General features: G+C 42.4%; 1 protein-coding gene across 1 annotated transcript in view; it reads right to left on the bottom strand.

Moving 5' to 3' along the window:
- LOC115100867 (cytochrome P450 2G1-like) overlaps positions 1-23,203 on the bottom strand; it is a 39,654-nt gene extending 16,451 nt beyond the window's left edge. The window contains exons 1-3 of the mRNA XM_029619880.1: positions 22,162-23,203; positions 16,552-16,714; positions 7,379-7,528 (exon numbers count right to left, since the gene is read on the bottom strand). Coding sequence (XP_029475740.1) covers positions 7,379-7,528; positions 16,552-16,714; positions 22,162-22,341 — 493 coding nt within the window. The 5' untranslated portion in view covers positions 22,342-23,203. The remainder of the gene's footprint in view (positions 1-7,378; positions 7,529-16,551; positions 16,715-22,161) is intronic.
- Positions 23,204-25,210: the final 2,007 nt, after the last annotated feature.

Raw genomic sequence — 25,210 nt, 5'->3', positions numbered from 1 at the left:
TGGCCCAGCTTCCAATTGACCTCACTCTCGGCGAGAGTAGCCAACAGCTTGCATATCAATAAGTGGGCTGAGCCAGTCCTGTTTTTATGCCCACCACACTGACCGTCTCCTACCTTTCTTTCTTTTCTTTTTGGCCCAGCAGTTTCCAGCTTCCAGTTCAGTCAGAGCTACAATGGGAAATGTTCTTTATGGGGGTAATTTTTAAAGTTAAAGTATGCATACACTTTTGCTTGGAAAATGAGTGTAAAGTCTGCAGGTGAAAGATAGCCGCAGATTTTACATCTTTCACCTGCAGATTTTACACTCATTTTCAAAGCAAAAGTGTGTGCATACTTTCACTTTGAAAATTACCCCAGGAAAAGTACCTGCATGCATTGCCACCTGCTAATGTGTTTGGATAGCTATCTTGGGGAAATTTACACACATACGGACAAATTTAAAACATGCATGCGTAAATTTGCTTCCGTATTTTAGAACTACAAGGTGAGTTTTAAAAGCCCTTCATGCACCAAAACCGGGAGATACACGAATGTGTCGGGCCGGTGTGCGTTGAATGGATTTTAAAAGGTTTCTGCGTACGCGTGTATCTCCTGATGCACCCAAAAGTTTTCCCAAAAAAGGAGCAGGGCATGGGCGTGGTCTGGACGGAGCATGGGCGTTCCTGGATTTCCCATTGAAACCAGAGCGTAAACATTTACGTGCACGCGCGTGCCGGGGTCTCTTGCTGTGTAACTTTACTTCTGCTATGGATGGCGTGCAAGTAATAAAACAAAAAAAATGACACAGATCAGCAGAGTTGTAAGGTTCAGGGCTAACAGGGAGGAAGGAGGGCTATTAAAATAGGGTTTGGAATTCATATGCCTTCCTCGTCGAACTGGGAACGAACTGGGAAAACGGGCAATTGTGACAGCCCTCGTCTCTACTAAAATCCCTTCACTTACACGATAGAAGCAGCATTTGTGCGCATAGGCGAATACCCACTTAAAATTGCTTGCACAAGTGAGCACGCTCAGTCTATTTTATAATACGCATGTATATACGCGCATATGTTATAAAATAGCCATGTCCCTGGGCGCATGCTGGCAAAAATGCGCACATGTGCACCCATGCGCCTGTTTAAAAGTTACTGTCTTTGCATATATGATATGCGCAGGTCATATAATGTGCAGAAATATGCACTTAAACATGTGTGTGCATGTAAAGATGCATGCCAGACAAGTTCCAATTTATCCAGATGAGTATCGGCAGTTACCCAGATAACTCCCGATTTATCCAGCTAAGTAATGGCACAGCCAGATAAGTCTGAAAAAGCACTACTTGAAAATCTAAGCAGTCAGTTAATATATCTGGTTAAATAAGATAGCCTGATAAGTCTGGGAAAATGCTACTTAGTCAAATAAGTCTTAAATGCTACTGGACCAGATGGTATACACCCCAGAGTTCTGAAGAAACTAAAAAATGAAATTTCAGACCTATTACTAAAAATGTGTAACCTATCATTAAAATCATCCATTGTACCTGAAGACTGGAAGATAGCTAATGTAACCCCAATATTTAAAAAGGGCTCCAGGGGCGATCCAGGAAACTACAGACTGGTTAGCCTGACTTCAGTGCCAAGAAAAATAGTGGAAAGTGTTCTAAACATCAAAATCACAGAACATATAGAAAGACACGGTTTAATGGAACAAAGTCAGCATGGCTGTACCCAAGGCAAGTCTTGCCTCACAAATCTGCTTCACTTTTTTGAAGGCGTTAATAAACATGTGGATAAAGGTGAACCAGTAGATGTAGTATACTTGGATTTTCAGAAGGCGTTTGACAAAGTTCCTCATGAGAGGCTTCTAGGAAAAGTAAAAAGTCATGGGATATGTGGTGATGTCCTTTCATGGATTGCAAACTGGCTAAAAGACAGGAAACAGAGAGTAGGATTAAATGGGCAATTTTCTCAGTGGAAGGGAGTGGACAGTGGAGTGCCTCAGGGATCTGTATTGGGACCCTTACTTTTCAATATATTTATAAATGATCTGGAAAGAAATACGACGAGTGAGATAATCAAATTTGCAGATGATACAAAATTGTTCAGAGTAGTTAAATCACAAGCAGATTGTGATAAATTGCAGGAAGACCTTGTAAGACTGGAAAATTTGGGCATCAAAATGGCAGATGAAATTTAATGTGGATAAGTGCAAGGTGATGCATATAGGGAAAAATAACCCATGCTATAGTTACAAAATGTTAGGTTCCATATTAGATGCTACCACCCAAGAAAGAGATCTAGGCGTCATAGTGGATAACACATTGAAATCGTCAGTTCAGTGTGCTGCGGCAGTCAAAAAAGCAAACAGAATGTTGGGAATTATTAGAAAGGGAATGGTGATTAAAACGGAAAATGTCATAATGCCTCTGTATTGCTCCATGGTGAGACCGCACCTTGAATACTGTGTACAATTCTGGTCGCCGCATCTCAAAAAAGATATAGTTGTGATGGAGAAGGTACAGAGAAGGGCTACCAAAATAATAAGGGGAATGGAACAGCTCCCCTATGAGGAAAAGCTGAAGAGGTTAGGGCTGTTCAGCTTGGAGAAGAGAAAGCTGAGGGGGGTATGATAGAGGTGTTTAAAATCATGAGAGGTCTAGAACAAGTAGATGTGAATCGGTTATTTACACTTTCGAATAATAGAAGGACTAGGGGGGCATTCCATGAAGTTAGCAAGTAGCACATTTAAGACTAATGGGAGAAAATTCTTTTTCACTCAACGCACAATAAAGCTCTGGAATTTGTTGCCAGAGGATGTGGTTAGTGCAGTTATTGAAGCTGAGTTCAAAAAAGGTTTGGATAAGTTCTTGGAGGAGAAGTCCATTAATGGCTATTAATCAAGTTTACTTAGGGAATAGCCACTGCTATTAAATGCATCAGTAGCATGGGATCTTCTTAGTATTTGGGTAATTGCCAGGTTCTTGTGGCCTGGTTTGGCCTCTGTTGGAAACAGGATGCTGGGCTTGATGGACCCTTGGTCTGACCCAGCATGGCAATTTCTTATGTTCTTATAAACCGGTGAGCAAGATTATAGTGCTGGGAAAAATCACGAAAACTATTCTATTCTATTTATTTATTTTTATTTTTTCTATACCGACATTCCTGTAAAAGTACAAATCATATCGGTTTACAATGAAATTTCAAATTCGCTCTAAGGCAGTACATGGAACAATGATGCCAGTTAACAGAAGAAACACTAAACGTAACCTAAAACTCTAGAGACTCATTTTAACATAATCTAAAACTCATGAAACTCGTCTTAACAGAAAATACAGTAGATAATATAAATAAATCAATATAATTAATGTGTATAAATAAGCTCAGGGGATGGAGGTACAGAGGAGATGGTAGAAGGGGGGAAAGAGAAGGCAAGGAAGAGGAATGCGGTGTATAGCCGGAGAGAGGGATTGGGAGAGTTAGGAGAAAGGCGATGGGGGAAAGTGACTTGTTGTTGGATTGTTGGAAAAACTAGTTGTTGGATTGTTCTAAAGGAAAAAAACACAGAACATATAGAAAAACATGGTTTAATAGGACACAGCCAGCATGGATTTACCCAAGGGAAGTCTTGCCTCACAAATCTGCTACATTTTTTTGAAGGGGTTAATAAACATGTGGTTATAAGTGAGCTGGTAGATGTTGTATATTTGGATTTTTAGAAGACGTTTGACAAAGTCCTTCATAACAGGCTTCTAAGAATACTAAAAAGTCATGGGATAGGAGGCAATGCTCTTTTGTGGATTGCAAACTGGTTAAAAGACAGGAAATAATTGGATTAAATTATCTGTTTTCACAGTGGAAAAAGGTGAACAGTGGAGTGCGTCAGGGATCTGTGTTGCGTCCGTTGGTCTCAGTTGGCTTCGACCTCTGTGCCTCACCTTTCTTCCTTCTCTCTCCTCAAGCCTTGGGAAGATGGCTGCTGCCGCATCTTCATGCCGCTCTCTCCGGCGTCCCCGGAACGGCAACGGCGAGGGTGTTCGCCATGTTTCTCCTGAGGGCCTCCTAGGGTGCTCGCGCGCGTGCACGCCACCCACATCTTTATCCACGTCATGGCGGGAACCTCGGGGGTGTCCCCCTCGAGTGATGTCACGCCATCCGGGTATTTAGCCTGCCCTTCGTTTGCTAACAAACTGAGTTAGCAAGGATTGGAATGCCTCCGGTCTAAGCTGCTCTGCCGCTTCCTTGCTACCGCTGGAAGCTCTCTCTGCCCTTCGGGGGTCATTCATCTCTAACTTGTGTACCCGCTCCTCGGGGGCCCTTATGCTTTCTTTCAGGTACCTATCTGGGATACCTGGTACTCACTCCTCGAGGGCCTGCTCTCCCTGCCTTGGTGCCCACAATTCAACTACTTCTGCCTGCCAGGATATCCATCAATACAGCTATCCACTTCTGTGAGTAATCTAACCTTGCCAGTCTGTCTCACCTTCAGCTCAGCGCTAAGAGCTTGCATCCGGGACTTCCTCTATTACCCTGAGCTGCCTACCATCTAGTCAAGTGTGGGATTGGTCTCCTCCGCTGAGGACCCCTGGACTGCTACTACTGGGTTACCTCACTGCTGCCACCTCCTGGGCAGTACCACCAAGCTGTATAATAAATGCCAATTCTCTGTATGTATAGAGTCTAGCCCAGTACTGCGGTTCCTCCCCGTGGGAGTGGCCATCTCCGCAGTACCCAAGAATCCACTCCAACACCATAACAATCTATGGGGGTCATTTATCAAAATGTGCTAAGGCTTTTTCACATGCGATAGCACCATGCAAATATGGAGGAGTTAGCTCCCAGAGAGAGAGAGAGAGAGAGAGAGAGAGAGAGACTGACTGGCCATAATGTCATCTCCCTAGATAGATATTTGTATCCCTATGGTAGGCCCACCTAGTAACTCGAGGTGGGGTTTAGGTAACAGTGTAGGGGGTTAGGGGCCCCTTTGACATTCAATGTTAGACGTACGAACAGAATAGTGGTCTCTTGTGAACATTTGATGACCCTCGGAGTGAGAAAACTCACTCCAAGATGAGATTTGGGCAATGTTCTCTCAACCTAGCTTGATGGACTACCTGGGTAACATCAAGCTAGGTGGAGAGAACATTGTACAAATCTCATCTTGGAGTGAGTTTCCTCACTCCGAGGGTCATCAAATGTTCACAAGAGACCGCTGTTCTGTTCGTACGTCTAACATTGAATGTCAAAGGGGCCCCTAACCCCCTACACTGTTACCTAAACCCCACCTTGAGTTACTAGGTGGGCCTACCATAGGGATACAAATACCTATCTAGGGAGATGACATTGGCCAGTCAGTCTCTCTCTCTCTGTCTCTCTCTCCCCCAGTGGTTATATGTGGGAAATACAACAGGTCTGGCTCCTATCACAAAGTCTGATAATGTTATTGCAATTTGCACTAACTTAGCTCTTCACATAGGTAATTAGTGCAAATTGCAATAAAATTAATATTTGCATAAACCATGCCCCTTTTGCTATCACATGCAATAGTTACCGCATTTTGATAAATCTAGGTCTATACTTGGATCGGTGCTTTTTAATGTATTTATAAATTATCTGGAAAGGGGTACGATGAGTGAGGTGATCAGATTTGCAGATGACACAAAATTATTCAGAATAGTTAAATCACATATGGAGTGTGATAAATTGCAGGAAAACTTTGCAAGACTGGAAGATTGAGCGCCAAATGGCAAATGAAATTTAATGTGGACAAGTGCAAGATGAGGCATAAAGGAAAAAATAACCCATGCTGAGGTTACACAATATTAGGTTCCATATTAGGAGTTACCACCCAGGAAAAAGGTCTAAGTGTCATAGTAAATAATACATTGAAATTGTCAGCTCAGTGTGCTGTGGCAGTCAAAAAAGCAAACAGAATGTTAGGAATTATAGGAAGGGAATAGGGAATAAAATGGAGAATGTCATAATGCCTCTGTATTGCTCAATGATGAGACAGCATCTTGAATTCTGTGTACAATTCTGATCATCGCATCTCAAAAAAGATATAGTTGCACTGGAGAAGGTAAACAGAAAGGCAATCAAAATAATAAAGGAGATGGAATGACTGCCCTGTGAGGAAAGGCTAAAGAGGTTAGGACTCTTCAGTTTGGAGAAGAGACAGTTGAGGGGGGATATGATAGAGATCTATAATAACATGAGAGGACTAGAACAGGTAAATATTAATTGGTTATATACTCTTCATGACATGAAGTTAGCAAGCAGCACATTTAAAACAAATCAGAGAAAACTCTTTTTCATGCAATGCACAATTACGCTCTGGAATTCGTAGCCAGAGGATGAGGTTAGGGCAATTAGTGTAGCTGGGTTTAAAAAAGGTTTGCATAATTTCATGGAGTAGAATCCATAAACTGCTATTAATTTGAGTTAGGGAATAGCCACTGCTATTGCTGGCATTAGTGGCATGAGATCTAATTGGTGTTTGGGTACTTGCCAGGTATTTGTAACCTGAATTGGCCATTGTTGGAAACAGGATGCTTGGCTTGATGGACCTTCAGTATGACCTAGTATGATAAAATCTTATGTTCTTAAATGACTGTGTATCTGAGTGAGCGCTGACACCCACGTGACAAAGTGTTCCCATGTGCTGGATTAAAAGCTACCGTCTAAGTAAATAAAATGAAACTGAAATTTAGAATTACTTTGTGGATTTTCTTCTAATTTTATATCTCCTCCCAATACAGCCCAGCCAATGCAAGGAAAGTCCTTAGCCAGGTGTCACTATTTGTCGTTCCTTACAGAAACTGGATACATGTGGACCCTAAGTCTGAACACTAGGTGTCACTGTTGAGCAATAGCTGAGATGACCTCCTGCCACATAACTGTGAACATTGTCTTTGCAGCATCTCAGCCATCCAGGGTGCAGAGGTCTGGGGGGATCAAATCCTACGTTATCCACCTGATAGTGCACATTTGCCACTGAGTCAGCCCAGTTCCTGCCTTTCTTAGAGAAACTGAAAATGCATGTCCATAGAAGTAATGGGGTAAAGCCAGGACTGGACCAGTCTATCCTGTATGACACAGAGATAGCTCTGAACCCTACTGTAAATCTTCACATTGTTACAGAAAAGGGCCACCTACTGAGCTGCATGAGGCTCAATGCTTATACCAGATAATGAAATCGGCCCCTACCAGGGCAGGCTCTGGCATATTTTTCCCACAGAAGTCAGTACTGGAAGATTGAAGAAGATTACAAGATTGGAAGATTAACTGTGATCTGAAAAGTGATTTATAAATGATTTTAAATAAATAAATATACTGTATTTATGAGTGACCCTATGGACCAGATAAACATACACAGATACACACACAACTTGCACACACACCAACCTTTTGTTTTTTTCATTTCCTCCACCAGGAACTTGGCTTCCTCCTGGATCCGCTCCTCAATGCTCCTCTTCCCCATCCCAAAATTCCTCATGGTCATGAGCGCGAATCGTCGAAGCTGCTTCCAGCGCTCCCCATTGCTTGTAATTATCCCTGAAAAGGATAAAGACAAAATTGACAAGACCCAGGCAATTCAATGCTACGTTTCAGCTCCTCAATATACAAATATTAAATAACTCTGAGAGAAACTGATGACTTATTCTTTGTCCAGTAAGCCTAAGGGTAGCATCCTTTATTGATTAGGAGGTCTCCTTCCTTTCTCTTGGGCTCCCAATCCAGAAGGAACTTGTTGTAACCTCACCATCCATCATTAACATCATAAGCCAGGCAGCATTGATTAGAAGGTTTTCTTCCATCCTCACGGGCTTCTAGCCCAATCATAGGCTTCATTAGCCTCACTTTGACAATAGTCCAAGCTAAGGCATCGTAAGCCAGTCTTCATGATGAACATCACCACAGTTTCTTTATTTACAGAGTGCATTATCCAAAAGTACAACATTTAACAGACTGAGAGTTTGGGAAGTAGCAGGAACCAGAAGAAGAAAAGACAAAATTGATGGAGAGGAAAACCATATAACTGATGAGAAATGCATGCAGAAATGGGATTTTAGATAGAGAAAGAGAGAGCACCAAAGGGATGCTAAGAAATAAGCTTATGGATAGAGGTGTAAAGGACAGAAAATATGAGTGTTGCCAACACAAGGTATTATGAAAAGGATCCTTAAGATTCTGTACTGAGGAAATGTGTCCTGCCCCATTTGGATCCCTACTAAGAAGTAGTTAAGTCAGGACATTTTAGAGTAAAGGAATGTACCACCCAGGTCACATCACCCCCCTAGAGGTAAGTCACTCCTGGTATCTGCGTGGATTTTTAGTTTATATATCAAGAGAGAAGAAAAGTTTCTTTTCAGTTCTCTTAATTTTTGAAAGACCCAAAGCTTTGGCTGAGGAGTCTTATTTATTTATTTATTTATTTATTTATGAGGTTTTATACACCGACATTCGTGTAGAACATCATGCCGGTTTACAATTAACAATAAAGTTGGAGAAATTACATTGAACAGGGAGGGGGAAGGGGAGAAGGCTAGAAGGAGAGGGAGGAAGAGTAAAGAAGGAAAAAGCAAGCAATGGAAAATTAAAGGAACAATTATATGGTAAGAAGCTGCTATAAGTGATTACAATATCAGAATGAGTATAAGCAAAATTACAATATATACAATCTTACAAAATAAAGAGAGTTTATTTCAGCTCAAACCCAGTGGTTAATGAGACATCTCTAGCAATTTTTGCACAAGAGTATTCTTAAGTTTGGAAGGACGTTATATCCTTCCTGCCCACCCAGAGAGGAGTAAGTTTCCTGGTCAACTCGGTATTACTTAGTCCAAGTGATTCCCTTGCCCATCTGGCAAATGTGGAGGAAGCAGAGAATGGATATCCATCCAGAATTCACCAGAGAGAGAGAGGAAGTAAGGAAAGAGAAGTAGTGGCACCCATTCTATGTTTAACCACGACAAATACCCATCCAGGATACAGAGGAGCAGGGGTGGATTCCCGCTGACAACCGGCCCGGGGACTCGACGCCCCGGCCGGCCCCAGAGATACCACGTGGTCTGCCGCTCGGCAGACCACGTAACTAGAGCGACCGCTCCACCGGGTAATGCCCGATCCCCCGATAGGCCAATCCGCCCCTGCAGAGGGGAATCAAGAAGGCACCTAACTGGTACAACAGAGAAGAAAAGAAGAGGAAACATGGGAGAATTCAAGTTCATGCATTTATATCCCAGGTATTTGAATGGGGAATTAAATTGGAGAGAGGACCCCATATTTCACAGTAATCCATGGAGTAGCCAAGGATAAAGAAAGAACCTTAAGGATTGGATCAAGGGATCACACAACCACAGATTCACAGATTTACTATTTTGACTTGCTTTAGGGAGATTATATGAAAGAGTTGATAAGGAACTGTAAGGATAAGCCAGTCTTCCTAAAAAGAAGTATTACATTTGGTGGTTCACTGGATGCCACCATGAGCCATCACACTCACCCAGGAAGCTGTAGGCCTCTTCCCATGGCTAGGAAGCTGCTGCAGAGGGAGCTTTGTCGAGCACAGCATGCCGCACCAGGACACCGCCATCTGCCTGCTGTCTCACCAGGCCTGCCTACATACGCATGCATGGTGAGCTGTGGGACTTGAAGGGCCCATGGCAGTAAAGCCCCCATGGTGCCCTCTGATGATGTCACTGGCTTTCCCTTTATAAGACTGCTCTAGATGATCCCGTAATGCCTCAGCAACATATCTCCTGCACAGCTATGTGTGTTGCTAGTGTTCCTGATTCCTGCATTCCTTGTCTTCCAGCCTTGCCTCGTCCAGCCTTCTTTATCTAGCCTTGCCTTGCCTCCGTACTCATCCTGTTCAGTGTCTTCAATGTGTCTTTGTCAACACTTGGCTTGCCTGTTTCAATCTTGACCTTTTGCTTGGATTTGAACACGATTGCCTGCTGCCTATACCTGACCCTTGCTTGCACCTGTCCATGTTTTTTAAATCTTAAATCTTGCACCTGTCCATGTTTTTTAAATTTTAAATCTTGTTAAAAATTTATATTATTGTAAAGCTTGTTGCTAGGTTATGTTACATTGTGAACCGAGGTGATGTTTTGCAAACGTGCCTCGGTATATAAAAAACCCTTAAATAAATAAATAAATAAATAAATGTTTGCCTGCTGCCTGGAGCTGACTATTCTTGCTAGCTGCCTGCTTTGATCTTGTCCCATCTCTGCCTCTGTTAACCTTCTGCCTGCCCTGACCCTGGTGTGTTTCTGGATTCTAGTTATCACCAGCACCCTAGGGACCTAACTGCCAGCTGCCAGAACGCATGGGCTTAACCTGCTGGGCAGGCAGCTGGTAAAGGTGAAGCTCCAGACTGTCTTGCTATAGGGCACGTTCGCCAGCTGCCAGCATAGGCCTCGGGGGTTGGAACTCCAGGCTGCGTCAACTACACCGCAGCACTAAGGGCTCACACACCCGCTACCCTTCTCATGGAGTGTGCAACTGAACCAAACCTTGCAGGCCTCAGCAACACAAGTTGGAGGTCCAGCCACATAATGGCCCCTGCAGTTTTAATGCCTGTGGGAACTACACAGAGGGGAAGAAGTTCCTGTTGGTCTTATATCAGGCAATTTGTCTTCACCTTACAAGTTTGTTAGTACAGCCGAACATAAACTTGCTAAGTTGTAGCTTTCACAAACTTTGAGCCCGATATTCAACATGCACTGAACGCTAATTAGCCAGTTAAGTAGTGACTTATCCAGTGGCTTCCAGCTAACTGGAAGCCACTGAATATATTGTATATTTTATGCTGCTTTAATAAAATTATCCACCTCAAGTAAGGTTTAGGCTTTCTGTTCTCTATACATGAACTTGGATCTTATTTTATCCAATTTAACTGTTAGATAAACCTGTAAGACTGAAATCCCTTACAGAACACTAGCTTTGTGTGCAGCTTGGTTTTTGGCACTCACAGATAATTAATGCCGAGAGCCCAGGAGATTATCCTACCAACTCCCTCTCCCCGCCCTTGAAAATCCTGTAGAACCAGGGTTGAAATAAACTGAGTAATTTATTATAGGACACTGTGCCCTAATATTGCTTATGTGTCCTAGAAAGCTCCCCAGTCCAGAGGTTACACATGTTCTTGTAAAGTAAAGAGTTGGTATGGTCCATTTGTAAGATTACCCCTTTGGGCTCAGAACAATATCGAGGACCCGAGAATTTTCTAGGATTCCTGTAATGTAGTGCTAAGGAGATTTCTGCAAGAAACAAACTGCATTATGGATAAAAATTCCAAGTGTGATGGGGAAGAGCTCAGTAGTGGGGGTTGAAAATCCAATAATGATGGGAAATTTTAATTGCCCCAGTATTTATTAGATAAATGTCTCATCAGGACATTCTAGAGAGGTAACATTTCTAGATGCCATAAATGGTTGCTTCATGGAGCAGCTGGTTCTGAAGCCACGAGAGGGAGAAATATTTGAAATCTACTTCTCAATGGAATGCAGGACCTGGTGCAAAGGGTAAAGCTGGTGGATTCACTAGGACCGATTTTATTTATTCTTTAAATTTGTATATCAAACTTGATTCCTCCTTAAGGCCCCAAAGTGAACCACAGACAATAATCACAAAATTAGTAAAAATAAATCTGGCAGAATTGATGACTAGGACAACTATCGACCAATATCCAATTTGCCTTTTAACGCAAAGTTCCTAGAAAAAGCAGCGGTACCTGAATTAGAAAACCACCTAGAAGACAATAATATTCTATATCCTAACCAATTCAGGTTCAGAAAAAATCGTTCAACAGAAACTTTACTCATCTCTTTAATGGACCCTGAACTACAAGGGTTTGACAATGATGAATCTTACATACTGATACAAAATGATTTATCAGCAGCCTTCGACAATGTAGACTTTACACTGCTATGCCAACAGTTGAGAAAAATTGGAATAGATGGAAATGTTCTCATATTTTTCTCTTCCTTCCTAGCAGATAGGACATTCCAAGTAAAACTAGACAATCACACATCTGACACCTTCCCAATCGATATTGGTGTCCCCCAGGGTTCAGCCCTCTCGGCAACTCTATTCAACATATACATGCTGCCTCGTGTAGATTACTAGCGGAACTAGGAATCAATTTCTTCTTATATGCAGATGACATACAAATCTACATTCCATTTGCCAAATCATTTGAAAAAACTGCTTCGACACTATCAACATACATGAAACAATACAAGAAAAACTCTCAACTGAAACTAACTCTAAACACAAAAAAACTGAAATCATGAGGCTAAGGAGAAACTCCTCTACAGTCAAACCACCACCTCTAGACCTGAGTAATTACAACATTACACCCTCATATCAAGTACGAGGCTTAGGAATACAAATCAATGAGAACCTGACAATGAAAGAGCACATAAGCAAATTAATTAAATCAGGATACTCCAAACTTAGAATACTGAATCAATTAAAACCTTTACTAACCTTACAAGACTTCCGCACTGTTCTACAAACACTAATATTTTCAGATATAGATTACTGTAACTCCCGTTTACTAGGCCTACCTTCAGGACTATTAAAACCTCTACAGTTATTACAAAATGCCTCAACAAAACTTTTATTAGGGGTAAGGAAATTTGACCACATCACCCCCTGTTGCACCCATCGGTCGCAGACAGCTGCACCCTCTGTTGCTCATCTCTCTTTATCCTCTTCCAGCAACTCTCGGTAAGATGGCTACCTCCGCCTCTGAACGCCGACCCCCTGGCGTCCCTGGGATGGCGTGGGTGATTGCATTCGCCATTTTGAGTCAGGAATCACCCAGGGGGCGCGTGCCAGTCCTCCTCTTATGCAAGTCATGGCGGATACCTCAGGGGCGTCCCCTCCGCATGATGTCATCTGCCTACGTGTATATAACCTCGCTCAACCTTCCTTCCTACGAGTTAGCAAGGATTCCATTCCTGCTGAATTCCTCTTCGTTGCAGACTCTCGTTGTTCCAGAGTTCCTGCTTGGATGCCTTTGGTACCCACCCCTCGGGGGCCTTGCTGCGCTCCGGTCCTCCGCTCTTCTGAGGTTTTCCTCTGTTCCTGCCTACACCTCTTCAGAGTGAGTACCATTGCTGCTCAGCCTGTCTCTCCACCTTCTCTCATCTATTCAGTGTGGATTCTCAGCGTACCCTGCTCTGCGGACCACTACCGGATCTACCTCTCAGGCCTACCATCTACTGTGTGGATTCTCGGCATACCCCGCTCTGCAGACCACTACCAGATCTACCCTCTACACATATTTGGTGAGAGCACCTTATAGCGTATTCCGTGCTGCGGACTGCTGTTGGACATCATCGCTAAGTATACCTCCTCTGGACTGTGTTTCACTGTCTGCTCCTCGGACAGTATATCTCAATGCATTATAATAAATACATCTCTTGTCTGTGTGTGTTTCTGCTGGGAGTCAGTCTATCGTGGCAAGTCCCCACAGGGGTCCTCCCTGTGAGTGGAGTCATCTCTTGCTACGACTCAGGGCCCACATTTCAAGTCAAATTACAACACTCCCTAACTGATTGCACTGCACTGGCTGCCAGTACAAGCCAAAATTCATTATAAACTATTAACAATAATTTTTAAAATCATCGACACAAACCCCTGCTTAATAGGAGTGAAGATTCAACCATAAACACCGCAACAAACACTTAAGATTGCAAAATAAAGGACTACTAAATGTGCCTACAATGCAGAGTACTCATCTAACACAAATAAGAGACCGAATGTTTTCCATAGCGGGTTCTAAGTTATGGAACTCTCTACCAAAGGGATTACGTTTGATAACAGAAAGAAAGAGTTTCAAACGCAAACTAAAGACATGGCTATTAAAAAATGCTTATGATTTAACTTAGATTATCAATATGCAGATATACAGGTAACTTCACTATAAAAAATCATTGATATTGTTAATAGAATGAGCAAAGAGAAGTAAAGTGGATTATGATAACCTATTGGTTAATAGGTGAATATCATTGACGTAGAACATACTTGTAACAAACTACTGTCCTAGCCCCCAATTAACTTGTAGCTGATGTAGTGTCGACCACGACATTATTTGTTGAAGTATAGATGTAGACTGTGAATGTTGACCTAGAAAATGAATGATGCTTTGTAAATCGTTGTGATCTTCTTTTGGAATAACGGTATATAAAATGCCTAAATAAATAAAATAGTAGAATACTTCACACACTTCTTAATAGTGATCATAATACAATCAAATCTATTATAATCACTGGAGGGAGGACATTAAGTAAACTACTGCAGAAACATTTTATTTTAAAAGGGAGACAATGATAACGTGAGGAAATTAGAATAAAATAACTCTGGCAAGGCAGGAGGTATGGATATTGTTTAAAAATACCATCTTGGTAGCCCAGATAATTTGCATTCTAAGCATTAAAAAGGTCAAAGGAAGACCAAACAATTGCCAGCACGGTGAGCTGAAAGAGGCAGTTAAAGCCAAAAGGGCATCTTTCAAAAATGGGCACAGACAGAAATGAGGAAAATAGGGAGGAGCATAACACTGGCAAGTTAGATGTAGAACAATAATAAGACAGGCCAAAAAAGAATTAAGCTCTGGAATTTGTTGCCAGGGATGTGATTAGTGCAGTTAGTGTAGCTGGGTTCAAAAAGGTTTGGATAAGCCTTGAAGGAGAAGTCCATTAACGGCTATTAATCAAGTTTACTTAGGGAATAGCCACTGCTATTAATTGCATCAGTAGCATGGGATCTTCTTGGTGTTTGGGTAATTGCCAGGTTCTTGTGACCTGGTTTGGCCTCTGTTGGAAACAGGATGCTGGGCTTAATGGACCCTTGGTCTGACCCAGCATGGCAATTTCTTATGTTCTTAGGTAAAAACTAATAGTAAATCTTTTTCAAGTACATTTGAGACAAAAGGCCCATTTGGACTCCAGATAACCAAAGGGTAGAAGGTGTGCTCAGGGAAGAGAAGGAAATAGCAGAAACATTGAGAGGTCCACATTCAGTTACTATCTAACTGAGCAAGTTAGCCAGATAAATATATCCAGCTAAATTGACTGGGCTATTCCACGGTGCCAGTGCATCGCAGAAAATACCCAGCTAGCCTAACAGGCGGATACAGGCGTAGAACTGAGAGGAGAGACAGTAAAGAGAGAGATGGCATCCTTAGCTCTTCTCTACTTGTCTGGAATGCAGATGCGGCTGCAGGCTACTTCCTGTATGTGATATTGTTTCTGGCTTTTCTGTGTCCCTGTTAAGAAAAGCTGTCCCCTCCCCAGACTTGAGATGTGGTCTCACTCAGGCCTAACAGAGTTCTACATGTCCTGTCAGCTTTTCATTTTGACTCCACTTCTGATATGCAGGGCCGGTCCTTCCACTAGGAAAACTAGGCAGTTGCCTAGAGTGCCAAAATGTTGAGGGCAGCAGTATCCCAGAGGGGTGCAGGAGAAGGAAGTGATGTGCTGCAGCCACTGCTGACAATAGATAAGATGGGGAAGAAGGGTGCATGACCCAAAGTTTGCCTAGGCAGCCAAATACTCTTGCACCAGCCCTGCTGATATGGACAAATCTAATGATTGTTAGGATAAAATTGCTAATTGGCTTTCTGACCACAAATTGCAATTAAATCCTCAAAAATGTGAGGCCATTTGATTTGGGAGATGCAAATCCAATATTAAAGTAGCTCCCTGCATGCAAAAATACACCAGTCCTCTTGTAAATATAATCAAAATACTGTGGGCTCACCTTGAGGAGACTTTATCTATGTCCAAACAGATTCCCTTTATATCCAAGTCTGCATTTTATAGTCTCTGAATGGTTTGCATACTGGCTTCCATTTTATCGTGACTAGATGACTGTAATTCTTTGTACCTAGGTATTTACTGAAGCTGATATGAAGCAAATTCAGCTACTTAAAAATACAGCAGTCAGAGTAATATTTGATCATGTTTTGCCACTCTTGCAAGATTTAAATTGTTTGCCTGTTCAATGCAGAGTTTAACATTTAAGACTCTTTCTGACAAGCCTAATTATCTTGGTAATTTATTAATTTCTTACAAACCTGCAAAAACTTTAATATTATCTCAAATGGAGCTATTGAGATTACCGTCGCCTCATGAAATTTTATTACAAGGAAGAAGGGGCTGCATCTTTCAATATCAGGCCCATCTTATTTTGAATTCTCTGCCACTGGATTTCTGAAATGAAAATAATTTTCAGGAAACTGGTTAAATCCTGGTTTTATACTCAGGTTTTACATTGACTGTGATTTTTATAAGACTTTTAGTATGGATATTAGTTTTTCTTTTTCTTTTAGATTTTTATTTGATTTGTAATGTTTTTGTCTTGCTTACTTTTTGTTAATTTACTTTTGCTCTAATATTGTATTTTTAGAAAATTATTATTGTACACAGTTTTGAAAAATTTTCTTGAAAAGCAGTATAGTAAAATAAACATTACCATTATCATTACAAACTGGATGCCAGAGAGAAAATGCAGTAGCTTTTCACATCTTATCAAGAGAAATATTAGTGCTTCCTCACCATATTCACCGAAGAACACTTTAAGTGCTGGAGATCTCCCTCGTGCACCAAACACATCTGCATTGTCGATGAGTGCCTCCTTCACAGCATCATAACCATTTAGTATCAAAACTGGCAGGGTTCCTAAATATATCACGTATGCTGGCCCATACGTCTTGTGCAACTGTAAAATACACACAGAACGTACCAGGTGAATTTGTAAAGGAGTTATACAAGTAAATGTAACATACTATTGTAGCAATTTTCAAATGCCATTTACCCACGTTAAGCGTACTTAATCCAGGTAAAACTCATTGATAATTCAATGGCATATATTGTAGCACTATTAAAAAGCCCACTTACACAGATAAAGTGCATTTACACATGTAAAACCCAGTTTTAAGTGTATAAATGCTTTTGGAAATCAGGCATGAAGATAAGTTTGATGCAGGATGTTGGCTTGATGGCTAAGTGGCAGTGGCACACTGCTAGGTGGAGGATTTAGGTTAGATTCCCAGATCAAGTCTTGCCTCTACAGCATTCCCAGGTCTTCTGTTCCTCAGGCTGTCCAGGGCTGGGGATTTTCAGATGCAGGCTCTATTGCCCCTAGTGGAAGGGAGTCCAAGTTGTGGCACAACGGTGACACTTAGTGGCAGGAGTTAGGGCCTATGCTTGTAGAGTTCCAGAAGATGCCTCGATGCATGGCACCCAGCCGAGGTCTGTCACTGCAATGACTGGACTAGTTGAGTTGGGAAGGGATATACAACAGGGGGGAGAAATCCCAGGTAGTTCCAAATAAACAAGCCCCAGTTCTGACTGAGCTGGAAGCCCAAAGGAGTGGAAGAACTCTTGAGCCTCCCCGCAATACAGGAAGTGCCATGCTCTGTCAGACTAATGGTCCATTGCGTCTTCATTCTGTGTCTGACAGTGGCCAATCAGGATCACAAACTAAGAGATCCATTCTCTTCCAGAAGTAAGAGGTGGAGAACCCAAGGTCTACCTGTCTAATAATTGTTAATGAACCTGCCCTCCAAAAACTTGTCCAAACCCTTCTTAAACAGCTATATTACAGGCCTTAACCATATTTTTTGGCAACAAATTCTATAGTTTGTCTATTAACTAAAAAATAATTTCTTAAATTTTATATGACAGGATCCTAAATCAGGTTCTGGTAATCAGAGTTCTATTTTTGGAGAAATTCCAAAGAAGGTCACTTAACCAATTCTTAATATTTATTTATTTATAACTTTTATATACCGAGGTTCCTGTATGGGATACAGATCACCCCGGTTAACAAAAAAAAACAAAAACTGTAACTTCGCACAAAGGCAGTACATAAAACAAGAAAACAAGAAATGGTATAAGAAACAGGTGTATCAAATAACTGTTACAAAGAACTCAAACTGCAAACTGAATATTATGTAATAACAAAGAACTCTAGCTGAATATTATATACTAAGAATCGGTCCGGGAGACCGTCACAGGGAAATTAATGGGAAAGTGAGAAATAAACAAACATAAAACGAGTACCGTATGTGGGTAAAAAATTCCATACGTTGGGCTGAAGGAAGGGGAGAGAAAATACACTGGGTAAATGAACATTGGGAACTGGACAGGACTAAACATAATTAGACTGAGGCAAAAGTTAAGTGAAGGTACATTGGTCATTGGACAAGGCTGTTGTTGAACCCAGGCCAGGGTTAAGTGTCAGGGAAAGCTTGGATGAAAAGCCAAGTTTTTAGTTTTTTTTTTTGAAAGCCAAGGGGCATGGTTCTAGTCGTAGGTCCGAGGGGAGAGCATTCCATTGGTGGGGGCCTGCTGTAGATAGGGCACGCTTCCTTAGTGATGTTTTCGCTGGAGGTTATAATAGGTTATGATGATGTGTTATTATGACTAAAGGTTAGTGAAAGGTTTTGGTATATTTCTTTAAGGGACCACTAGGGGCCCCTTCCTTGGGGCAAGATAAGGAGGGGCACCCCACCTGGATTTGCCACCCCCGGGGACAGAAGCAATACCCAGTTGCTCCTGCCCTATTGGTGCCATTTCAGTCCAAGTCAGGCTGCACAGTTAACAAGAATTCACTGCTTCACCTTACAGGCACAGAAACACATTTTCTTCAGGTCCTCATGGCTCAACCGTCAGCTCTTGATTGCCTGAGGACCAATCTGGATCCTCAGGAGCGTGGTTGCAATTCTGGGCATGGGGTGTGGCAAAGCCTCCTGGTCTGGCCACTAGATGCCATTATTCCCTTTCCTTACAATACACTTAAAGGGAAATTTTAAGACCCGTGAGTGGTTCCCAACACGCGCATATTATAAAATCAGCTACCTGCGTGCAGAAGCGTTCCCGATTTTATATTGGTGCACGCATGTGTAAGTGAATGCCGACTTGCATGCGTAAGTGGGAAAGTTTTACAACATTAGGTGAGGCAACGTGTTAAGCCCTCCCAGACTGGAACCCTGCAACCATGGACCCTGAAACGAGCCATTAGGTGTTGCACTTAAACAGTGACGACTCCATCCTTCCTATAGCCTGTGCCTCCACAGCATCCTCAGCTCTAGCAGACGTAGGGAGCAGAAGACCCAACTGGGGGATCAACAGAGGACCTTCCACATGGCAGTGCACAGCGCAGCAGCTGGGCCAGCCAGATTTACTCTATTTGGTGCAGAAGGTGATTTCTGATATTTTAAATATTTATTATAATATTGCTTATCAAATTATTATTTTTATGTGTGCTGTATTTTGTAATCTATTACCCAATAATCAGAAACTACTCGTTATTTGGTTTTCCTTTGCAGTAAAATAGATCTTGAATAACAGCCCACGTATTTGTACCTGGAGACTTTAGCACGAATTTTCAAAGCAGACATGCATAAGTCTGCGTTGAAAATTCCTGGGTTATACAGGTACATGTGTTCCACATACATGGACAAAGATACACCTGCTCCCAAATTCCTGAGCAAGTGTAACTTTCTGAGTGACATTTACATGCATTTGTTCGAAAATCCAACGTATGCACATAAATGCTTTTCCCCCTCCAACTCCAACCCCTGGAGCATCTAATGCAAGTGTGTAGGAAAGCACACATGTAATTGAGTTGTAAGAGCCTCTGTACATGTACTCCTCTCCTCTCCATACAACTTTCCCCCGGATCATTTTCCAAAGCCGATTTACATGCATAAGCCTTGTGAAAATTCCCCCATATGCATTAATCTTTGGTAACACACTCTAAATATGATTCACAAGCATGAAACCTGGCAGATGGAAAGCAAAGTAGAATAAGTAAATGTCTTGAAATTTGGAAACTTGTGGAGCCTTATACTGGATCAGAGGCTTGAGGGTGAGTTTATTTTATTTTAATTATTTCACGCTCCCTCTTGTTGCAGGGATGTTATTTTGGAGTTATTTTCTGGTTTTGTGTTTATTTCTCTGTATTTCCTACATTTTGTATAACAAAAAAAACACCTGGACTTAAAAAAGCAATATTAATGTTAAACACTGTGCAGATAAGATAATGAGATGCAAAATATTCAGATTGCCTCATTAGCTATTACTGTAGGAATAACAGATGTGTGTGAAATATCACTAAATAGATTAAATGCAGATGCAAACAACTTAAGTGCCATTCCAGAGATACTGTTCAGTTTTGAGTAGTGGTGAAACATTATTTCACACACTTGAGTGTCTTGCATTCCCTTAGTTAATATATCATATTGTCATACCTTATGCATGCTAAAATAACAATTAGATAGTAACATAATAACAATGGCAAAAAAAGACCAATGGTCCATCCAGTCTACTCAGCAAGCTTCTCATGGTAGTAACTGCCGCTCCGTGCAGGTTGCCCCCAAGCCTTATGTTAAAGGCAGCAATAATTACAATCGAAACCAAACAACTGTCAAACCCATTACAAACTTATTGTTGGTAATGTTTATTCAGGGTAAGGAACCTTCATGATAATTCAGACAACGCTGCTTGAACATGCTTTGCTTTTTGACTTGGCCGTAGAAGTGGTCCTGTGTTTTACTCCTAATATCTGCATATCAGTACCCTGGACTGCAATAGGTGGGACCCAGCATTATCTGTCATCTGAATCCTGAGCTTTATCCCTAATGTCCGCATATCAGTAGCCCAAACTGTAAAAGTCGAGGTTCAGTGTTGGCTGTTGTCTGAATCCAATTCCCCTTTCTCCCCTACTGTTGAAGCACAGAGCGAAATTGCATTTGAGTCACAAGCAGCAAGGCTGACTGGTTAAGGGCGGTAATCTCTGGGCCTTCTGTTAAGGGTCGTAACTGCCACTCCTTGCAGGTTTCCCCCATGCACCCTTTTCTTCATTTCCAACCCTAGTCCTTAGGGATCCACAGTGTTTATCATGTGCCTTTTTAAATTTGTATGCTATTTTCATTTTCACCACCGCTTCCGGAAGGGCATTCCTGGCATCTACCACCCTCTCCGTGAAGAACTATTTCCTGATGTTGGTCCTGAGTCATCTCCCCCGGAGTTTCATTTCATTACCTGTAGTTCTACAGTTTCCTTTCCAATGGAAAAGGTTTGAAGTTCATGCATTATTAAAACCTGTCGGGCATCTGAAGGTCTGTATCTCCCCTGCACCTCCTCTGTTCCAGAGTATGCATATTCAGATCCTTCAGCTACTCCTCATAGGTCTTCCAATACAGACCCCATGCCATTTTGGTTGCCTTTCTCTGGACCACCTACATCCTATCTTCTGGAATATTGAACACAGTACTCCAGGTGAGGCCTCACGAAGGATCAGTACAAGAACATTATCAACTCCTTTTTCTTACTGGTTATTCCTCTCTCTATGCAGCTCAGCATTCTTCTGGCTTGCGCTATTGCCTTGTCACATTGCTTTGTTGCCTTTAGATCACCAGACACTATCACAACAAGGCCCCTCTCCTAGTCCGTGCACATTAGCTGTTCACCCCCCCATCACATACAGCTCATTTGGATTGCTGCTCCCCAGATACACGACTCTGTACTTCTTGGCATTGAATCCCAGTTGGCAAATCTTTTACCACTCTTCCAGCTTTCTTAAATCACTTTTCATTCTCTCTACTCCCGATGTGTCCACCTTGCTGCGGATCTTAGTATCATCTGCAAATAGACAAACTTTACCTTCTAGATGCATTAACGCCTGTTCTGAAAGCAACTTATTAAATAGCCCCACAAAAGATTATTTTTCCCTATGTGCATCACTTTGCACTTGTCCGCATTACATCTCATCTGTCTTTCCATTTGGTGCCCCCACCTATTATCGATTGGTTAATTTGTGTCTGGGAGGAATACATGATGGAAAAATGGAGAATGCCTTCTGAAGTTGGGGCGATATGGAGCCCTTTTACGAAAACAGTGGATATGAATACTTTAGAATAGAATGGCTGTTTTTCCCTTGAAGGCCTTTTTTGTTGATATTAATGTGTTGAAACAGTTAACAAAAAAAGGCAACTTGTAATATGCTTAATATGATATCTTTTTACTTTACTCTGCTCCAGTCCATCATATCTATAGACTTGTAGTCCCTGCTTTTCTTACAGAAATTGAAACTACGAGGCTATAGATGTAGGTAGGGGATAAACCCAGGAGTGGCTCATCCCTACCCTTGTGACTTACCTTTCTGAAGGACTTCAGCATGTCATTGGGCTTCACCTGCAGGATGTTGCCTATGAAAGGCAGAGGGGTAGGACCCGGAGGCATCTTCTTCCACTTCTTGATGCTCCTCCATGTTGAGAAAAAGACGAGGAAGGATACAGAGAAAATGAGGAGTAGGAATACAGAATCTCCAAGGACCATTTTGCCAGCTGTGGAACTTGTTGAGTGCAATGCTGGGACCTGAGGCAGCAAGGATCTTTTTGTAGCTTGCTAGGGCAGTCAGGATCAGCAGAGTTCATGGGAGGAACTTTAAAGTAGACACACCTTGATACAGAGTCGCTGGCAGAGTTCCACTTTCTTGCTCAATGCAACAGGGGAGGGCCAGGTGAGTTCAAGCACCCAGGTCAGAAACAGAGATAAAGATAAAAATATCACTAATTAGCAGAAGCAAAGCAATGGCCAACAGTGAAAAAATGGCTGGAACACCTTGCTTGGTTAAGTTGTGCTTTGCGTGGGCTTTCTCAAACATCAGCAAAAGCAAAATGCCTCCCCTCCCCCAGGGTTTTACAGCGTTATGCAACAGCACAGGGACATTTCATCTCGGCTGACTTCTGAATTGCCCATGTCCACGTGGTTCTTTAAAAACAAGCTGTACTTCTGTGTATTGCATGAGATGTCAAAAGTCCACACGATGACATTCACCCTCCTACCATGCTTAAATAAATTGACATTCAGAATTTTTTAGCTCCTCCGTGTCCCCTAATTTTTTTATGCTGTGTGCGCAAAACAGTTCTCGTGTGCATAGAAGTCAACATTTGAAAATGGTTGGGAATGTTGAGCCCAAAACAAATTACAGCACCTCCAGTAAAAAAGAAAAAACAAAGCACAGTGGGTGGTGAGTGTGACTGACCAGCCTGTATTAAATGTTCAGAGAGAAGCAGATGGATAATGTGGACAAGGGCAGGCTCATGTCACCAAAACAAAAGCTAGGGAAGGAAGACTCAAAGTGCTCTCAGTCATTCTTCTCCTCAATCCCAGCTCAGCCACACCAGTCTCCTCCCCTTCTCCCCTCCTTCCCTTCCTCATCCCCTGCAATTCATCCACAGTTTCTCCCCCCATTCTCGCTGTTCCCTACCACTGTCTCTCAAACCCCCTTTTCTCTCACCTGCCCGTAATCTCTTCTTCCTCCTCTCCCCATCTTATCCTCTTTTCCCCGTCCTCTCCTTACTCCCTCTGCTTGTTTTAATTCTCCCTCTCCTGCAGGGCATACTTTGAATTTTATATGTGGGGCCTGCTCCACCCCCTGTATCTCCTTAGCTTGCTCTGCTGCCCTCTCTTCTCTTCCCATTCTTCCACTCCCCAACAGGTTCCTCATCCCTCCTTAGCCAGCTCCCTTCCTCTGCAGGCTTGGTTCACCCCTCCCTGCACTGCTCCCCACCCCTCACCCCTTCTCAGCACATTAGGCTTCCCTTTATCGACAGGCTCTGCTCACCTCTCAGTTTGTGGATCCCCCTCCTCTAGAGGCTGGGATAACTTTGTAAATCTGCCTTCCTTGAGCCCAGGTACATCTTTTTTTTTTTCTGCCACTGGTCCTGCCTCCCCATTCCCTGCAGCCCTTCTCCCGGCACTCACAGATTCTAGGCCAGAGCCAGTCACAAGACAATTCTGCCACCCGCATGCCCCGAGCCCTGGTAGCTCAGCGGTCAGCATCTCCCTAACTGCTCTGGGGTCACAGCTGCATGGTGCTGTCCATCCTCAGTGTGGGAGCCCCCAGACACAGCTGCTGTCTCCTGTGGGATATAACAGGGGGATGGAGACGGTGTTCCCCTCAATTCTAGCCCTGACGGCAGCCCCCGTCAATATTGCAGCTGCCAAGGGGAAGACATTTCTAAGAGAGATTTTCAGCCTGTGGCATCGCTTGTCACCACAATGTTCTCCCCCTTCCCCTTCCTTCCAGTAAAATATTTTAATTCTCCTGGTGACTCCAGGGCTAGAAGAAATGGACAGATATCACCTTCCCCCCACCCGTGACCCTGCCCTACTAGCAAAGAAATCTTCACCAAACTTACACTAAACAATTTTGCAGCCTTTGTGTCTGTAGCTGGAATTTATCCTATCCCTGCCTGCTTCTGGCAGTCTTTTAGCTTCCTCTCTTACTCTATATTTCTTTTCTGGTCTTCCTCTCATCATTTTCTCTTATCTTCCCTCCACGTTTTCCCTTCTTTCTATCTGTTGGTTGTCTCTCCACAGCTGTCACCTTCCTCTAGTCTCACTCTCACCTGTCACTTCCATCCCTTCCTCAGGCCTTCATGCCTCTTCCCTCCATCATGTTCCCCTCTCTGCTCACAGTCCTTCTCTTGCTTTACCTACCCTATCACAGCTCCTTTCCCAGGTCTCTTTACCTCTCTCTTCCTCTTACGTTTCCTTCACCTAACCACTCACCCCTGCTCTTCTCTTCATTGCCTGTATCCTCTCTCCCAGCCTGTATCCTCTTCTTCCTTCTCTCACCTCCTTTCCTCTTCTTACAGCTCTGTCCCCCTTCTCATGTAGAAAACCCCACTGGGTCTCTTCTAGTAGGATTATAACAGCATTGTAGGCAGAATAGAAGTATCTTTAGTTGGTGTACAGCTTCCCCATGTGGATTGCTGTAATGGTAATGTCCTAGCTTTTAAAACTAGAAAAACCTCAATTAGGCAAGGAACTAAGTTAAAAAAAAGTCCTTAAAATCACAATACTTTAACAAAAGATTTTTTTAAAATAAAGGCATCAAATGTAGAGCTTTGGATCAGAATAGCTGAATTTTGACTGCTTTTGTCATTCTAAATATTTAGTACATTTTGTGCAATGCCCTTGCTTTTTTGTTTATATCGGAAAAACAGGAAGGATGTTTCGACAATGGATGATTGAGCACCATAGCTGCATATTCAATCAGTGTTTGAAGGCTGCAATAAGTAGCCATCATCTTGAGGAATATCATTTTGTGACTCTTTAAATGGACTGTGTAGAATATGATTACTCCCTCCATTAAGAGTGACAACATGGATCAACATCTATTACAGTTAAGAGCCAC

Source organism: Rhinatrema bivittatum, chromosome 11, assembly GCF_901001135.1.
Source record: "Rhinatrema bivittatum chromosome 11, aRhiBiv1.1, whole genome shotgun sequence".
NCBI lineage: Eukaryota > Metazoa > Chordata > Amphibia > Gymnophiona > Rhinatrematidae > Rhinatrema > Rhinatrema bivittatum.
Note: the sequence above shows the minus strand (reverse complement) of the source record. Positions and strands in the feature narration are given on the sequence as shown.